This window comes from Loxodonta africana, chromosome 2, assembly GCF_030014295.1.
Source record: "Loxodonta africana isolate mLoxAfr1 chromosome 2, mLoxAfr1.hap2, whole genome shotgun sequence".
Classification (NCBI taxonomy): Eukaryota; Metazoa; Chordata; class Mammalia; order Proboscidea; family Elephantidae; genus Loxodonta; species Loxodonta africana.
The window spans coordinates 191797613-191816111 of record NC_087343.1 but is presented as its reverse complement, the minus strand read 5'-3'; the positions used below and the strand labels follow the sequence as shown (position 1 = coordinate 191816111).

Sequence of the window (18499 nt, the reverse complement as noted above, 5' to 3'; positions counted from 1 at the left end):
CCCGGCCCCGGCGCCTGAGAGACGTGAGCGTGCACACGTACACACACAGCAGGGGAAGAGCGCTCCGAGTGGCGCCCAACTTTCTCCAAGCTTCCGCCGCCCGGGGAGCAAGCTGTCCAGCCTGGCTTGGGGATGGGGCTCAAACAAGGAGGGAGGAAAAGTGGGGAGAAATTCTCCGGGCTCTTTATTTGTTTGTTTTTTGGGTTGTTGTTGTTTTAAAACCATATTCATCCGATGCCTGGAGAGTAAGAGGGACCCGAAACGGGGCTGGTGAGTAGCGCTTTGGGAAAATGGAAGAGCGTGTTTGGAGACGCGTAAAGTTGCCTTTCAAGCTACGGCCTCCGGAGCACGCGATGCTGCGCAGCCGGCTGACTCAGGGTTTCCCGGGCATCCCTGTCACCTGCCTGGACATGATGCAAGTTCGGACTGTCACCTGGATCTCCGCAGCCCGGCCCGAAATCCGTCTGGATTGGGGGGAGGGGCGAGAAACTGACGCCTCGTGTTGCACGGCCCCGCGGAGACTCTGCCCACCAAAGTGGTGCAATAAAAAAGGGAAGAGGGCAGTTGCTCCGGCCGAGTCCTATATCTAGTGCTTCTGCTCCTACCTTCAACAGTTACTATTGTTGGATTTTTTTTTTTTTTAATTCAAAATGTCACGACGCCAGGAGTTCCCACATGTGGTCAGTTTGCCCCCCATCATCGTTGTGTTCAGGATACTCCTTCAGTCTGCCAAGGCTTTGGGACTGAGAATCTCTGAATTTCAAACGGCGGAAAAAGGAAACTTTCCCAGCCTGGTGCGAGTGTGATGTGAGCCAGAGGCCCGGGGGACGCAGTCCCAGCACAGATCGTCGCCTCTCGCCTTTCTTGAGCTGCAGCTGTAGCTGGGAATAGCTTTTATTTGTGTCAGTCCGTTCGGCCATTGCCCTGGAGCTCCCGCACACGCGCAAGCATCCCCGGCCGCGCTCACACACACACACGCACGCAAACGCGTGGCCGCCGCCAGGTCGACAACTTTGTGGGGCGCTCCAAGCCGTGCTCCGCTTCCTCCTGTAGTAGTTGGGCGCAGGCCCCGCCTCCCAGCCGTGTTGTCAAACGGGCCGGGGTCTCGGATTGGTCCAGCCGCCAGGACAACACCTGCTCGACTCCTTCATTCAAGTGACACCAGAGCTTCCAGGGATATTTGAGGCACCATCCCTGCATTGCCAGGCACTCGCGGCGCTGCTAACGGCCTGGTCACATGCTCTCCGGAGAGCTACGGGAGGGCGCTGGGTAACCTCTATCCGAGCCGCGGCCGCGAGGAGGAGGGAAAAGGCGAGCAAGGAAGAAGAGTGGGAGGAGGAGGGGAAGCGGAGAAGGAGGAGGAAAAGGAGGGGAGCACAAAGAATCCAGGTCTCCCGGCGAGAGGTTTATACCAAGAACCATGTGTGCCGAGCGGCTGGGCCAGCTCGTGACCCTGGCTTTGGTGTTGGCCACCTTCGACCCGGCGCAGGGAACCGACGCTACCAACCCGCCCGAGGGTCTCCAAGACAGGGGCTCCCAGCAGAAAGGCCGCCTGTCCCTGCAGAACACAGGTAAGTGCGTGCGCCCCTGTGGCCGGTAGCTGCTAGGAAAGGACATCGTGCGCCCACGCAGCGCGCCCGGGTGCTTCGCCAGGAGCCGGGCGCCCACCCAGGGCCGCGCAAACTCTTGGGGTGGCGCGGGACTTGCAAAAGGGGAGCGCAAGACTAAGTCCGCGCCGGGCTCCGCGAGCCGGGAATCTGCACGTGCTGGCAGGGCGATGAAATGGCTGGGGTAGGACTTGTTGCTGTCCTCCTCAGGGTTGAGGGGAAGTGAGGCAGCGACCTACGCTGCCAGCTCCGGGCCCCGGTCCGGTGTCCCGTGCATAGCGCGCTGTTGCATCCTGGTCGGCGCGTAGGAGGGACAGAGGGTCTACAGAGCCGGGCCGCGCCCTGCACCCAGAAAACTTCTCTTCCTAGCCAGTAGGCTTCGGCAGGACCGCGTCTCCCCCTCCTTCAAAGATGCTAGACATCGGAAAACTTTGCCGGCCGGCGAGACAAATTGCATGGCGAACTTTCCCCCTGGGGACATTGCTTTCGGAAGGGGGAGTAAGCGCAAAGCGTACCTCCTCTGCTCTGCCGCCACTCCCCGCTCCTGGACAGGTCAGCAAGCCGAGAAGTGGTCACACGACCCCAACCGCGCGCCGCCGCTGCTTGGCCAGCTCTCCTGTCCCTTGCAAGCTGCGGAACAGAGCCAGGCGTGCAGGACTCGGGACTGGACCTTCTCCCAGCTCCAGAGAGAGAAAGCAAATCTGCCCACAGCGCTTTGGCTCTGCGCCCCCCTCCTCACGGTTTTTTTTTTTTTTTTGAGGGGGGGACCGGCGTGCAAACACTACGGCAGCGTGCGCTCCCCCGCACGAGCAGGAATGCACGAGTGCCCATTAGGGACGCCCCAAGTGAGAGACTCGCTGGCCTGCACTGTCCTGTCCGGCGCACTGGGGCCGAGCGTAGGGTCATCCGGAAGCCTCCCACCTCCACGTGCTGGTGCCAGCACCCAGGGCCGGCGCTCCCCACAAATAAGCACCCCCTCCGCCCTTCCCCCTCGCCAGCGCTTTCTCAGGGAACTGATCAGATTCTCTGTAGTTGGTGACCCTCCACAAATACATACACGCACCTCATTCTCTCGCTAGATTTCATTTGAATAGGGACTATCTACTCCGACACCGCCCTTCTTCCAAAATATACTTTTCTGATGTAATTTTGTGGTTGGTTTAAATCAGGGAATTGGGTAGGGGAGAAGGGAGAGAAGGGAGGCTTTGTACATGGCACCCTGGCAGTTAACTTCACCGGCTTGCCCTTTCCGAGAGAGGAATTAGGGCCACATCCTGGGAAGGAGGGCATAAAGCTCCGTGGGCCACTGGGCTTCTGGGGAAATAAGTGCCATCTCACACTGGATCGCTAATTAAAAGGCGCTGCTGGCCGCGTTGGTGGCGTTTCTGAAGGCTGCCCCCCATCTGAGCTGCTCGCAAACCGCAGCTTCACTATCGTGGTATTTTTAATGCGGATGGTTTGGAGGCGTTGCCTTAATAGGAATTTTGTTTTGATTTTTAGGTGTTGAATCATAAAGCTGAATTGAAACTGCTTTTTGGACTCTCTCATTTGGGGGTCAGGAAGGAAATGGCTGTGATTTAATAGCGGCAGCGCCTGCAGAACCAAGTAGAGAAGGGTATTTCACTGACTGATGAAGGACAGAAGGGAGAGAGCAAGCTGAGAGTTCCAAATCTTATTTTTGTCTTGTGTGTTTAAAAAACTGAAATTTTTGTCTTGTGTGTTTAAAAAACTGAAATGTCTTCTGCTCTCTTGCTAAGTATGCCCCAAAATACTTTAATAAAATGAGAAGGATGAAGAATGGAAAACTGAACCCCAACTTCCAATTATGATATTTGTGATGGATGTTTGGCTAATTTTTTATATATATATACAAATACTAATATCTCTCATGAGTAGAAGAAATGAAGAAAATTTGCTTCCTCATCTTTTTTAATCCTAAAATAGTCATCACTAACTTTTATTTCAGTCTACCTCTCTGCGTTGCCCAATGCAGATAATGTATATATGTATTTTCTTATATGTACATACACACACATACATACATACATATTTCTATGTCATTCTCATTTTAGCGGAAATCCAGCACTGTTTGGTCAATGCCGGAGATGTGGGATGCGGCGTGTTTGAGTGTTTTGAGAACAATTCTTGTGAGATCCGGGGCTTACATGGAATTTGCATGACTTTCCTGCACAACGCTGGAAAATTTGATGCCCAGGTAAAAACCGTAAATAGCTTGATGGATGTTTTGGGTTGACATAGCATGATTGAAATGTTTATTGGGAAAGACTTATTAACAGATTTCCTTAGCTGTTCTTTGTGGTATCTTTTAGCACTTGCAAAAGACATTCTTGGTGTATAGCAGAAGGCCAGTGTCCCCCCATTGCACTCATGCTCTGCTCCCTGGAGCTGCCATATAGGATAAATCTTTCTACACTCTTAAGCTGTGTCTGCTTAAAGAGGAATGGAGAACAAGTTGAACAGTTATCTGGGAATTTAAGCAGAGAAGACAAAAGTCATGATAAATGATAAACACCTTCTATAGCCACCCAGAACCCAGTTCCCAAGTCCCATCGCCTTGGGAATAGCAGATTGGGGGGAGGGGGCAGAGACTCTAATTATACAGTCCAAAAGTTATTGGTCAATTAAGTGAGACACAAATTTTCTAGATATTCATCATCTCCTAGGGCTTGTATGGACGGGCAACCTGGATGAATTCGGCCCTCCAGAAAAGCAGGTTTATATTCCTTCTAAGTAGCAGACCCTCCTCTCCCAACCTGAAAATTCAAAACCCTGAATGAGTCCCTCAATCTGCACTTTTCTTTTGCTCTATGTAACAAATATAGTCAGGACCTGACCCACTTCACTTATCCCAGGATCCCAAGGGTCAAGCTGAGTTGCAGCTCGGGGCATGGTAGGAACACAACAAACAACCTTATGGCTCCATGCTGATGATCCAAATGTACTTGTCAATGGCATGTGGCATTAGGCCCACCTTCTTCATTATCTCCCTGGCCCTTATATACACTGTTGAAGCCACCACAACCATCACAAGTTGCCACTGAGTCAACTCCAACTCATGGTGATCCCATGCATGTCAGAGTAAAACTGTTCCATAAGGTTTTCAATAACTGATTTTTTGGAAATACTGCCAGGCCTGTCTTCTGAGACACCTCTGGGTGGACTCTAACCTCCAACCTTTTGGTTAGCAGCCTAGCACATTAACTGTTCGCACCACCCAGGAACTCCACTGTTGACGCACCCTGTTACTACAGCTCATTAACTTCGTCTCCCATGTCATTGGAGAGCGATGACAATGTGTGGATGAGGCCAACAGTTTAGGTATGATTTATGAAAGCCACCAGCCAGCAACTCCTGACATCCTGTAGAGAGCCTGAAAAAGCAATACCTGAGAACCAGAAGGGGATGCAACAGGGCTGGCAGCCTAAACAGCAGAGGATGTGGGGTGGCGGGAGGGGAGACTGAAACCTGGGAAGGAAAGAGGTAGGACATTTGAACTCCTCGAGGCTCCTTCCAGCTCTGTTACCCTAATAAAGCATCACTTCTATATTAACTGGAATTAGGAAGCGTAACAGGAAATCCGGAGGCAAAAGGTGTTGTTTGAGGGCAATCCCACAGGATGTCAGGGAAGAATACCGAAAGCAGGTAGCCTCAGCCTGACATGCACGCATCTCCCTTTTTTTTAATTTTTTCTCAACCAGCAGGAATATGTTCTCAAGTTAGAGTTATCCCTTTCAAGTTGACTCTCAGCACATAACTGCTTAATAAACGGACATACTCTGCCCTCCATCCTATTTCATAGCCTCTGGGAAGTTAGAGGGAAGGGGGCCATGGGGAGCTGGGTGGGCCCCGTGGTTTTTCTGTGATCAGACGCTATCTTGATTCCTTCTAACAGGAAAACCAAAATAAATGTGCTGAGTAGGTTCCCACTTTCAATCTAAACCCGTTTACTTTCTCAGCTCAGTTACTTCTAGCCTGTCTAAAAAACGGAGAGACGACCCCTCCAACAACAGTTCGTTTCTATAGTAATGGAGGGTGAGAGGACTCCCGGGTCGGTATCCCACAATGCTCTCTGCCAGGCGAGGTTGATAAGGAAGCTAACGGCCCGACTCGCCTCCACACCCCCAACAGCTGTCTCCTTTCTAGGATAAGAACAATCTCATGGGGTTGCCAGGAAAGAGCACTGTAGGCCAGATGTATGCCTGGCCGCCTTTGCCACTCAGAGGCAGAGAGCGGGGGAGGGGGCCGGGCAGCCCAGGCTCCAGATGCTGCCAGGCGGTGTGCCAGGGGAGCCTTTTAGAGACAATAATCCTAACCGTTTAAAGGAGTCGAATCGTTTTTAAAAAGGAAAAGAATGTTCCTATTTAAAAGGCAGGCGGAAATGGGAGTGTGGGTTTGGGGAGGTGGGAGGCACTGAGGCAGGAAGGAGAAGCACTGCTGAGCACCCCATCTTGAAATCGCTATGGAATGAAAGGAAAAAGCCAATGTGTGAGATTTGGACAAACCAGCACCTTCTACTTGGGAAAAACCATTGCTGGGAACCAAGAAGTTGTGGGTTTGGCCAGATGCTCCTTGCTGTTCCGTAAAAGCTGCCACCCAACAGTGCCAACTGGGCTGCCTTGTGAACAGACAGCCAGGGGAGCCCCAGGACCCGGGGACCAGAGGGCACAGCTGGGGAGGAGGAGGCAGAGTTATTAGTCTACAGGAATGACAAGCTTTTTGGCCAAATGCCGGAGGTATGTCGCTCTGGACATAGCTGTTACCTGGAAGAACAACAGTCTGAGAGATGGGGCCTCAGGGTTCAGCTGTCAAAAAAAATCTCGTGTAAACCCAAGAAGGGTAAATATCCACGCATATAACAAGGGCTCCTCTCTTCTGCTTCTCTCTCCCTTCTTCACCGTCTCTCTTCTCAGGGCAAGTCGTTCATCAAAGATGCCTTGAAGTGTAAGGCCCATGCTCTGCGGCACAGGTTTGGCTGCATAAGCCGAAAGTGCCCCGCCATCAAGGAAATGGTGTTCCAGTTGCAGCGAGAATGCTACCTCAAGCACGACCTGTGCTCTGCCGCCCAGGAGAACACCCAGGTGATGGTTGAGATGATCCACTTCAAGGACTTACTGCAACAGGAGTGAGTACTGTCCTGCCGGGAAGGCGGGGGAAGCAGGGCCTGGTCAAGGTTAGAGGAAGGGGACAGTGCGCTGGGGGCCCGAGGAGCGTTTGATTCAGTTTGAGGGGCTTGAACTCTCCTGTAAAACGGGGAAGGTTGCAGTTTACCTCAGAAAGCTGCCCTGACTCTGTGCGACCCCATTCCTGTCAGCTTTCAGGAAAAGTGAAAAAGGTCTCCACCATCAGCTTCAAACAGGAAATTTTTTAGTAAGCGTGAAATGTGTTGCATTCCGAAAGACTCTTCCTCTTCCTCTCAGTCAAGAACACAACGGTTTTCAGAGTACCCCAAGTAGCCCTATAGATGTCCTTGGAGCCAGCCGATCGCTGATAGCATGCACTGAGAATTTACTAAGTGCCAGGCACTGTGCCAAGGGCTTTATCTGGAATTTTCACTTGATTCTCAAAACAGTCCTGTAAGATAGGTACCATTAACATCTCCATTTTACAGATGAGTAAACTGAGACTTATCTAGGTGAAGGTCACACAGCTAGTGAGAGGCAAAGCCAGAGGCAGTTTGGCTCCATAACCTACACTTTTAAATAACAAAAGCTAAGAGCCATAGTTTTTTACTGCCTCCACAAGCTGTTCTTTCCTTAAAAAAGCAGTTGCCACTGAGTCGACTATAACTCCTGGCGACCCTATGTATGTCAGAGTAGAACCGTGCCCCGCAGGGTTTTCAGTGACTGATTTTTTGGAGGCAGTAGCTAGGCCTTTCTTCTAAAGCGCCTCTGAGTGGATTCAGTCCTCCAACCTTTCGATTTGCAGCTGCGCATGTGAACCATTTGCACCACTCGGGGACTTCCTTCTTTCTTTAGAAGGTTCAACTCACCTTCTCTAGGACACAGATGCCTTCCCAGAGAAAATGCAAAACCAATGTTAAAACCTTAACTAATCATTTAAATACCTTTATGCCAAAGTGAGGAAATATGATCTTACTTATTTGGAAACTTGCCATTCAATGATATTGGACACCTCATTCCCTAAAATTCTTTTAAAAAATGTTCCATCTATAAAAAAATATATAAACCAAACCAGTTGCCAAGGAGTCGACTGCAACTCATGGCGACCCTATGTGTGCAGTAGAACTGCACTCTGTAGAGTTTTCAACGCTGAGACCTATTGGAAGTAGTTCTCCAGGCCTTTATTCCAAGGCATGTCTAGGTGGGTTTGAACCACCAACCTTTTGGTTAGTAGTTGAGCACCTAACTCGTTGCGCCAATTCTAAATATTGGTAAAGCATGTTGGTACCCAGTTACTCCTAACACAGCATGGCCAATAGCCCTTAAAGATTATGATGACTCCATCCTTGGAGACGCAGGCAGAAAGAAAATTTACTAAGCAGTCCCTTGCAAATCATTGCCAGTTTGATGGCACCACTTGCCTTTCCATGGTGATGCATTGAGCCACATCAGTACAAATTTATTAATTCCTGCTCTTCATTTTGTGCCATGACCTCCCAGCCATATCACTAAATAGGTGACATTCCACCCCACCACCACCACTCAGATCATGGAAGACAACAGCCATCTCCTGTCACTTTCCACCTGGTTACACCATTCTGGGTATCTTGCCACACCCCTGGTGCAGTGCTAGAACTATAAGATGCACTGGGAAACTTTGTAGGCAGCTCTTGCCAAAAGCATAATAATGCTACCTTTTCCTTGAGGTCCACTAATGCCTTATAAAATATTACTTCTTCTTCCAACCACCTATGAAGGAATGATAGCAGCAAACAGCATCAGGAGCAACAATAGCTACCATTTTTTTAGTAGGCCCTTGGACACAGGCTTTATGTGAATTAGCTCATAATCCTTCCCAAAAATGTTACAAGGTAGAAATCACTAGCTGCATTTAACAGATGAGGAAACTGATGCTAAGAAGTTGAAAACCTTGCTCTGAGATTTGAGTCCTACTTTTTTCAACTCGGGAATTGGTGCCATATATAACTGAAGCCAGTTGTCAAGGAAGACACCTCAAACCTCCCTGCCCTGGGCTGTCCTCTTGACCAGGCCTGCTGAAGGACCACTGGTCCCCAAGCGTGGTGCTTTTTTTTTTAACTCAAACATATCTCCGTTACACAAGGAGCACCAGTACTAGTTGCCATTGAGTCGACTCTGATTCATGGCACCCCCACGTGTGTCGGAGCACAACTATGCTCCTTGGGTTTTCAATGACTGATTTTGCAGAAGTAAATCACCAGGCCTTTCTTCCAAAGTGCCTCTGGGTGGACTCGATCCTCCAACCTTTCAGTTGGCAGTCGAGCCAACTGAATCATTTATACCACTCAGGGACCCCTGTACAGGGAGAGCACTGTGAAATTCCTTTCCTTCAAGGTGCCCCCTAGAAATGAAGGATTGTTTTACAAAGCCTATCAGTAAGACTAGAGGCAAAAGCCCCAGGGCTGAGAAACTTCATGAAGTTCGGACTCCCTGACCTGCTGTCATTCATTAAAGATATTTTGAAGGCTTCAAGAGTGGAGGATGAGGCACTAGTTTATAAGCCTGTAATACATTCCTGGAGCACGAGAAAACTCTGTCTCTTTGGAGATAAATCTTCTTTGGAAAAACAGAAGGTTTTACGGTTTTTTGGTCCCTCTAGAACGTAAGAAGGGAGTAGACCACTGTGGCTTTCTAGTGTCCTCACGAAAATGTGGCCTGTGGGGTCATGGGACCCTTACTTCCAAAGGGCTCTTCTCATCATTCAGAATGCACCTAGATGCCCCCTCCCCAGTCTGCTCTGAGAATGAAGGTGGCCCACTCTGACAAGAAACCTGGGCCTCCTTTAAGAACACGCCTTGTGACCTCATGCAAATTCTCTGGCTTTCTACTAAGCCAGCACTTCCAGGCAGTAGATCTCCCCTTACTCCAACCAATAAACCAGTTGCCATGGAGTCAAGTCTGACTCATGACAACCCTATGCGTGTCAGAGTAGAACTGTACTCTGTAAGGTTTTCAATGGCAGATATTTCAGAAGTAGATCACCAGGCCTTTCATCCTAGGTGCCTCTGGGTAGACTCAAACCACCATCCTTCCAGTCAGCAGGCTAACGCATTAACCATTTCCTCCACCCAGCGACTCTTGTCTAACTCCAGCTCCCCACAAACCCCCCTTACCTTCCCTTCTGAAGCTATGACTGTATAGTGCATCAACCTGACCTTCAAACTGAATTGCCTGAACTTTTTGGTTTTTGAACCGTCTTGACTGATTGTGACACGAAGAATCCTAACAATGCCCAGATACCAAGAAGACCACTTAGGAATGTGTGACATTGGTCACAGACAAAAAAATGAGAACCAAATTTGTTTCTCACTTTAGAGAGGAGGACATCACACCAAAAAAAAAAAAAAAAATACCCATTGCCGTCCAGTGGATTCCGACTCAGCAACTCTATAGGACTGAGTAGAACTCCCCCACAGGGTTTCCAAGGAGCACCTGGTGGATTTGAACTGACAACCTTTTGGCTAGCACCTGAGCTTGTAACCACTGTACCCCCAGGGCTCCGAGGACAGCACAGTCACCCCCAAATCCACACCATCCCCATCCCTCATCCCAGTCCCCGCCCACCCCAAAACACAGTCAGTTAAAGTGGTTTTTTTCAAACTCTCCGTTCCCCTTTGCTCCCCACACCCCTTCCCACCCTGCTTTCTCCGTATCACCTGCTCCCCCAGCTGCAGCTAGCCCTGCTTGGCCACCGCACACATTGTCACTGTGTGCTGGCAGCCATCGGATCATCTGAGCCTCCAGGCACATCCCCCTCCAAGTATTTTTAAAATTCTTTAGCCTGCTGACACCCAGTTGAGAGAGCTGGGCTTTGTCATTAGACACGGGCTGAGCTTGCAGCCTGAGAAGGCACCAGGCCAGCCCAAAGCACGGCTTAGATTAGTTAGGTTCGGCACACACACCCTCCCGACAGTACACAGCTTTCTCCTCAGGAGAGAGGGCCAAGGGCAGAGGAGAGTGTGGGCTCGCCAGCCTTCTCAGATCGGCCTTGGGGTTCGGAGAGCTCACTGGGTGGATGAAAGCCCTAGCACAGGAGGCCAAGAGGCAGTCCATATGTTCCCAGGAGAGCCCTCCCCTCACTCTGGGGAAAGAACCTTGAAAGCAGAGCATCACAGACTCAGTCCCTGCAATTTTCTCATCCAGCCCCAGAAGTGGAAGCTACAAACAGTTAGGTGCTAAAATCCTGTTGCTACTTCAGTGGCCACGGAGTCAACTTGAACCCATGGCAACCCCGTATGTGTCAGACTAGAGAACTGTGCTCCATAGGGTTTTCAATGGCTGATGTTTTGGAAGGAAACAGCCACGTCTTTCTTCCAACGCACCTCTGGGTGAACTGGAACCTCCAATCTTTGAGCAAGCAGCTGAGCACGTTAACCTTTTGCATCCCCCAGGGACTCTGCTTCAGCAGATGCTTGCGCTCCTTGAGGCCCGTTGCAAGTTTTCAAAAACTGGAAGGAAAGTAGCATGCCTTGTGTGTTTCCCTCACATTACTCTCCTCATGGCACCCCAAGGAGACAAGTGTTGTCACTTTCGTTGTCGCAGTTATGGATAAGGAAACTCTCTGCCTTCTGAGAATTTAAGCAACTTGCCCACGAGACATACCCAGAATCTCAGATTCCAGAGCCATTAAGTGGACCTTAAAAGGCAGCTTGATCTCTATCAGCCAACATTCCTACTCTCTGCTCTCGGCCCAGCCCTGGGCCTTCCCAGCCCCAGACACTTCCAAAAGCCACATTTTTTCCTCTTGTCTTGGTTTTTACATCCATGAAATGAGGACAGTTCACCCAACTACCACTTGAGAACTAATAATGAAAAAGGGCAGTCAACTTCTTTCCAGCCTTAAAACCTAACCTACGCTTTCTGCATGGCCAGCAGAGAAAAGATGAAATGGCTAGAATGTAGCCATCCATGTGGTCCAGGCTTATGGAGGAAAAAAGTTGGCTCCTTCTAAGTATTCCCACACCCCAGAGTGGTTGCCTTGCCCCAGGTGATGGCCCAGAGCTGCAATACCCATAGTCAGTGTATCCAGAAGCTCTGTTAGGCAAGGACTACTTAAGAATCTGGTGAGTCACTTGAAACATTCCATACCCTCTCTGGGGATCTTAAAAGTCCAGTGAGCGGTAAGAAAGACACAGTGAGTGGGCCACTGGAGCCCGTTGCCGGAAACATTCCGTACTAAATGGGCCAAAAAATATAAAAGGCAGGCAGCTGCTCCTGCCCTCCCCACGTCCCCACCCCAGGAGGACAAGGATGGTTTGCAAGATGTGGTCGCTCCTCCAGTGATTCTCTTTAAGCACACCCGTGGCAGCCAGAAGGACCTGGGCAGCTCGCTCACCCCTCCAGACCCTCCAGAGTGTATTTCATGTTTCACAGAGACCCGGCTCTCATTCCAAGCACATAGGCCCCTCACTGCCAGCTGTCACTGCCAGCCCTCACCTCCAGTTTGGGGGAAGCCCAGATAAATAAAGTTTAGCCAGCCACTCCTACTCCTCAGCCTCCCTAACTAAGAAAGGGAAAGGATTCCTGGGAAATGGCATCCCAAGAAGGATTCCTGGGAAATGGCATCCCAAGAAGGTGCTCCCCGCCCTTCTCCACAGCTTCTAGGTGCCTCCAGATGCAGAGGGAAAGATGAGAGGGCAGTGCATCTAGAAATTTCCATGAGCTATGACTTTCCCATTAGTCTGGACTGGTGGCAAACCCGGATATGAGGGATGGTTTCTTTTGCTTGGGGGCATGGCGCATCACGCAAAGAAAGCTGGCCTCACTGAAGCCACATGTAAGAGAATAATGTGGGGTTTACAGAGGCCATTCCAGAGCCCCTTCCTGAGCCCCAGATCTTCTATGGCCCCTCTTTGCCTATCAAAAGGACTCCACCGTTTGGTATGGAAGGCCCTCCGCCATTTGCCTAAGTAGTATTCCATGCAGGGGAGGATAAACCAGTAAGCAAGGTACCCACAGGCTTAACTGTGTCTGCCTCCCAATCCGTAGTGCGCAAGTTCACATGAGTTTCACCACATCTTTGTCCTAGCCCAAGTTCTCACCCTCTGGTTCTCCACATTCCCCAAGGCCCTTTGTTGTAGTGTTGGGGCCCTAGCCCTTTACCATATGCGTCTGTTAAGTGTTCATGTGGTGGGCTCTATCTCTACAGTTATCCAGAGAGTGGGAGCCAGTGGCGTCATTAGGGTTGGTCTCACCTAGTGCGGTAGCTCATGGTGTCACCTCCCTCCATGGACCACCTCCTGTACCAGGCCATACAGAATCCTTAGTAATGTTTTTTTGTACTAATGTTACTCGTAAATTGTAATTCTTGTGTATCACTCCTTTTCCTTTAATTACTACTTCATTCTCAAAAAAACTATTGATAAAGGTTCACAAATGCTAATTACCACAATATTGTAGCTAAAACACCAGAAAATTTGACAAACTCAGCGACTATAAAACCACCGGCAGAAATGAAACAACAGCGTGTCCAGACAATACCACTTGATTCAAAACGTCATTGTAACTGGGTAATAATGACAGCTCTGACGAAAGGGCATTGTTGTTAGGCGCCATCGAGGGCATTTCGACTCATGGTGACACCATGTGAGAGTAGGACAGGGCTCTTTAGGCTGTAATCTTTATGGGAGCAGATCACTTGGTCTTTCTCCCATGGAGCCACTGGGTGGGTTCAAACTGCCAACATGTGGTTAGCAGCCGAGTGCTTAACTCTTGTGCCACCAGACCTCCTTCCACAGGGCATCGGAAGGTTCAAAAAGTAAATGAGCATAGAGTTTTAGCATTGTAGGCGTATTGATACATGTAAGCTGGGCTTATGAAAAATGTTTTTGTTGTTACAACTAACTCAAAACCCAAAAAACCAAACCTGTTGCCAGAGTCGATTCTGACTCATAGCAGCCCTGTAGGACAGAGTACACCTTCCCCATAGAGTTTCCAAGGAGCAGCTGGTATATTCGAACTGCCAGCCTTTTGATTAGCAGCCAAGCTCTTAACCACTATGCCACCAGGGCTCCTATAACTGACTGCCGGGATGTTTTTATAAAAAATAATAAATTTCTGCTGAAACACTGCACAAAAATTTTATAGACAGTCATTTTGGTGTCACCTCCTCTGACAGCATCACTTGGTACAGTCCATATCCCCTGCACCCTCCTAGTGATGCCTCTGGTAGGAGCCTCCCTGTGCCACTCTAACAGCCTCCAATGCCTGGCTTGGAGCCTGGGGCATGATCACCACTCAGTAAATGCTGGGGGAGACCAGTACTCCCTAGAATATGGGTAAAAACCCACTGTTGTTGAGTCAGTTCTGACCGATAGCCTCCCTCTAGGATGGGGTAGAACTACCCCATAGGGTTTCTAAGGCTATAAATCTTTACAGAAGCAGATTGCCACATCTTTCTCCCACAGAGCAGCTGATGGATTAAGACCCCTGGCCTTTTGGTTAGCAGCCAAGCGCTTAACCACTGTGCCATGAGGGCTCCCTAGAATATGGGTAGAGTCTTGAATTCCAGAAAGGTCTTTCACAAAAACCAAGCCAACAAGTGGTCCTGTCTCTCTTTATTAAAGTTGTTACTGCCCTTGATGACCCAGTGGGGACTTGCTCCGTTCTCAGTATCTCTCTCTTTGCTCTCCGTCTCTAGGCCCTACGTGGACCTGGTGAACCTGCTGCTGACCTGTGGAGAGGAGGTGAAGGAGGCTATCACCCACAGTGTGCAGGCTCAGTGTGAACAGAACTGGGGGAGCCTGTGCTCCATCTTGAGCTTCTGCACCTCGGCCATCCAGAGGCCCCCCACGGCATCCCCTGAGCGCCAGCTCCAGGTGGACAGAGTCAAGCTTGCCAGGTCCCACCATGGAGAAGTGGGCCACCACCTCGCAGAGCCCAGCAGTAGGGAGACTGGCAGAGGGGCCAAGGGCGAGCGAGGCAGCAGGAGCTACCCAAATGCCCACGCCCGGGGCAGAGCTGGGAGCCACGGGGCCCAGGGATCTTCTGGAAGCAACGAGTGGGAGGATGAACAATCTGAATATTCTGATATCCGGAGGTGAAATGAGAGGCCTGACCATGAAATCTTGCCTCCACGCCGTCCATTTTCTTATCTATGGACATTCCAAAACATTTACCATTAAAGAGGGGGGATGTCACACGCAGGATTTTGTGGGAATTGTGGACTTCATGAAGGTGTATGTTAGCGGAATGAACAGGTGAGATGGAGCTCCTTAGGCAGCGAGGTCTCGGTTGTACCTGGTGAATTCTGCACTTACACATAGTCAAGTGAGTGCGTCGTCCTTGTTGTAACTTTGTCTTCTTTCAAGCCCCTGGAACCAGTGGGAGGCTGTCTGCTGATTACTCTGTTGTGGGGGAGGTGAGCTGGGGAGGGGCAGGGTTAAGGGCGCCCACCTGGGCAGGACCACATACCTGGTGCTGGGTTTCCGCCCCATGGCTTCTAGTGCCATCTTCCAGGAGGAGGGCGGCTGGATTCCGCAGGTCAGGAGTGAATGTAAAGATATCCCTGAGGGGACAGGCAGAGAGGAGGCAGGGGCCACGCGGGTGCTTGGTGCCAAACCGAAATTCAGTTTTTTGCATGGGACCTTGAGGTTTAGAGCTGCTTGGGAGCAGGGGAGGGTTCTAAGTGTCATTTCTGAGCCATCGTTCTGTCTGCGGGGACCCTGTCTGAGGGAGTGGCCCCCGTGTGTTTGTATCTTAACCACTGCTTCCAACCTTGATTTCACTTTTTTATTTATCCAGTTACGTCTACATATCTGTCGTCTAAATAAATGGCTTTCAAACAAAGCAACTGGGTCATTAAAACCAGCTCAAAGGGGGAGAAAAGCCTAGGCCATCCTTTGGAGCTGATTTATTTTCTTAAGTGCTATTTAAAAAGGAATCAAACAGAGCAATGTATCTGCATCTAACCGCCTGACGTGGGCTCATACCCACTCGGGGCCAGCCTTTACGCAGGGAGGAAACACGCACCGGAGGACATCGGACAGATTTCGCTGAGAATTTTGTCAGCTCACCTTGACCCTCAGCCAAGGTTGATAAAGTGCTCTACCGTCAGTTCAGAGAAGCCAAATGGGAAAAGGGAGAAGAGAATGAATGAAGGCTGCTTATTCATTTCCAGCAAGGAACGCAGACCTTTCACATAAATGGACGAGACTGTCGAAAACCTCCAAGGAACAAGATTTTCCAGACCCTAATTGGAAACTTAGCAATGAGGAGAAAAGTGAACGTGGACAAAGGAAAAGCAGAGAGGAGAGAGAGAACTAAAAATAAGAGGGAGGGAGGGAGAGGGTTATAATAGAAAGTGTCAGCAGTGGGTTTCTTGCTGTTATTTAAAACATCTCATGGGCAGGCCTCTTAATAGGCTAGCAAATTAAAGCTTATTCTTTCTTGCAGCCAGTGCTCAGACAGGAGCCCAGCAAGGATGGAGAGCGTGTTCTGGACCAGGTCCTTCTAGAACAGGGGTTGGCGAATTTCTTCTGGAAAGGGCCTGAGAGTAATTACAGTATTTTCTGTCACAACTATTTAACTGCCCTTGTAGAGCAAAAGCATCCGTTAAAAGAATCCATAAATAAATAAGCTTGGCTGCGTTCCAACAAAACATTATTTAACTTGTGCCCAGCTAGATTTGGCCCTTGGGCCGTAGTTTACCAATCCCTGCTGGAGTGAATGGGCAAAAGATATGCATCCTCCTTTGTATATCAACCCATGAGCTCTCCCTCAAAACAGTCTGAGGCCAGAGGCAAGGAAGAAGCTAAATTTATCTACTCTGATTTATTCTAGGGAATAAATCCATTACCGTCGAGCCAATGCTGACTCACGGCAACCCCACATGTGTCAGAGTAGAACTGTGCTGCATAGAGTTTTCAATGGCTGATCTTTCGGAAGTAGGTCGCCAGGCCTTTCTTCCGAAGCACTCTGGGCAGGCTCGAGTTGCCAGTCTTTCAGTTAGCTGTTAACTGCTTGCATCACCCAGGGATTCCATTCCAGGGAACGCTCACACCTAAAACGCAACTGGTATCGATATACCCAAAATCCCGTCTCCTTGCCGCCAGGACATGGTGCTGGGGGTCACCTCCTGGCTTTTTGATGATAACTGTTGAAAATCGCTTTGGGTGTTGGGGAATGGGTATAACATGCAGGGAGAAGCACCAGGTGGGGGAGGGGAGAACAGAGGAGTCTGGTACACTTAGTGGTGCTGTGCGCTGGGGGTGAAGGGAGGATGTCCGGAGTGTCAGGCCCTGCCGTGGGAACGTAAACCAGGACTGTCTCACGCTGGTGGCGCTTCAGCACATTGACCGTTTTACTCATGTCACTCAAAAGCTAAAGCAGTAACATTCTCCAGCGTTGCTCGGTCTGCTGCTTGTTAGCCAGCTCCTCGCCTGGGTGTGTGAGAGGCGCCACTTCTATGCGTTCCTCAGTCTAAATGTTGTATGTGTTCACCCACTGACGTCCCATCGGTTGCTTCTACTGTAAATACACGTTGTTTGTATTTATTATTTCTATGTTTCCCCCTCATGGCATACCATCACTTACTATGTTCATCTGAACCCCTTTACTGAGCTCTGTTGTGTACTTTCCATGCCACTGGTTTGTGTTTTCTCAAAAGTCAGGTCAATATCATTTCATTCTGCTTCCTGATGTTATTGAAAGCATGCCATCGTATTTATTGCTAAGGTTCTTTTGCTCAAAACTGAGGGAAGCCCAAATGCTTATAAGCGTTTATCAAGGCGCTTGTACCATCTGAAATGTAAGCAAAAGAGTCATTAAAAATAGAGCCTCTCGTTGGTCTTCATGCTTCATACAAATTTACTCATGAGCCTTCCTTTGAGGAAGGATGTTGATCTCTAAATACAGATATGGTGTTTATTTTGAGCATCTCGTCTTAATAAGATCATCTAAACACCTCTCCTTTGTATTAATGAACAGCTCTGTTATTCTGAAATGGGAGGACTGACTATAGGGAAATGCTAACACCCAAAATGAAGTAAACAGAAACCACCAGCCCACAGTAGTAGTCACACTTTGACACACACACACACAAAGAGAAATGTAAACTCAAACCAAGTAAAAGGCTTTGCTACAACAACTTGGAAAAACAATGCTTCCAGTGGCCATTTCCTAGGGAAGAACAACCTCGTCTGATCTCGGAATTAGCACCACGTGGGCTTGCTAAGTCACAATATCTGTTTCTGTTATGGGTTTAGGCCACAGGACCTGTATCTTGTCACAGTGCATCCTTTTTCTGCAAGCATTAATAAAGCTTTTAAATTACCACCTTCCACTTGTGCACCATTATTGTCTGAGAGGCATTTGATAGCCAGTGCAGAGGGGACAGCTGTGAGTCAGTTGGCTTTGGAGTCTGTGCATCTGCTGAATATTTAGCCTTCCAGGGGTGAAGGAGACACCCCTGGGCTTCTCCTGGTCAGTTCCAAGTCCTGGCTTGAGTCACACCTCAAGAGGAAAGGGAACTCCGTGCAGCTAGTCAGGAAAATCACCCCCATTCCCCACTAGGGAGGTTCTAGCAGCTCCCTCTGGTCATCTGGTCTTTCCTGTAGCCTGACCACACTTTTCAGACTGAGCCTGTGGCAGAAGCCACCAGCTTAAAGCCCAGTGGCCTAGCACAGGAAGGAAGCTCACCACCTCCTCCCCAACTCTTCCTGCCACAGCTAAACAGAGTTGGAGTCACTGATTTACTATTATTTACACCACCAC

At 49.5% G+C, this 18499-nt stretch overlaps 1 protein-coding gene across 1 annotated transcript; it reads left to right on the top strand.

The window, feature by feature from the left end:
• The first annotated feature begins 1090 nt into the window (after window positions 1-1090).
• STC2 (stanniocalcin 2) lies at window positions 1091-18080 on the top strand. The gene is made up of 4 exons (XM_003404665.3): window positions 1091-1571; window positions 3680-3822; window positions 6539-6750; window positions 14427-18080. The coding sequence occupies exons 1-4, from the start codon at window positions 1421-1423 to the stop codon at window positions 14827-14829; spliced, it is 909 nt and encodes a 302-aa protein (XP_003404713.1). The 5' UTR covers window positions 1091-1420; the 3' UTR covers window positions 14830-18080.
• The last annotated feature ends 419 nt before the right edge of the window (window positions 18081-18499 follow it).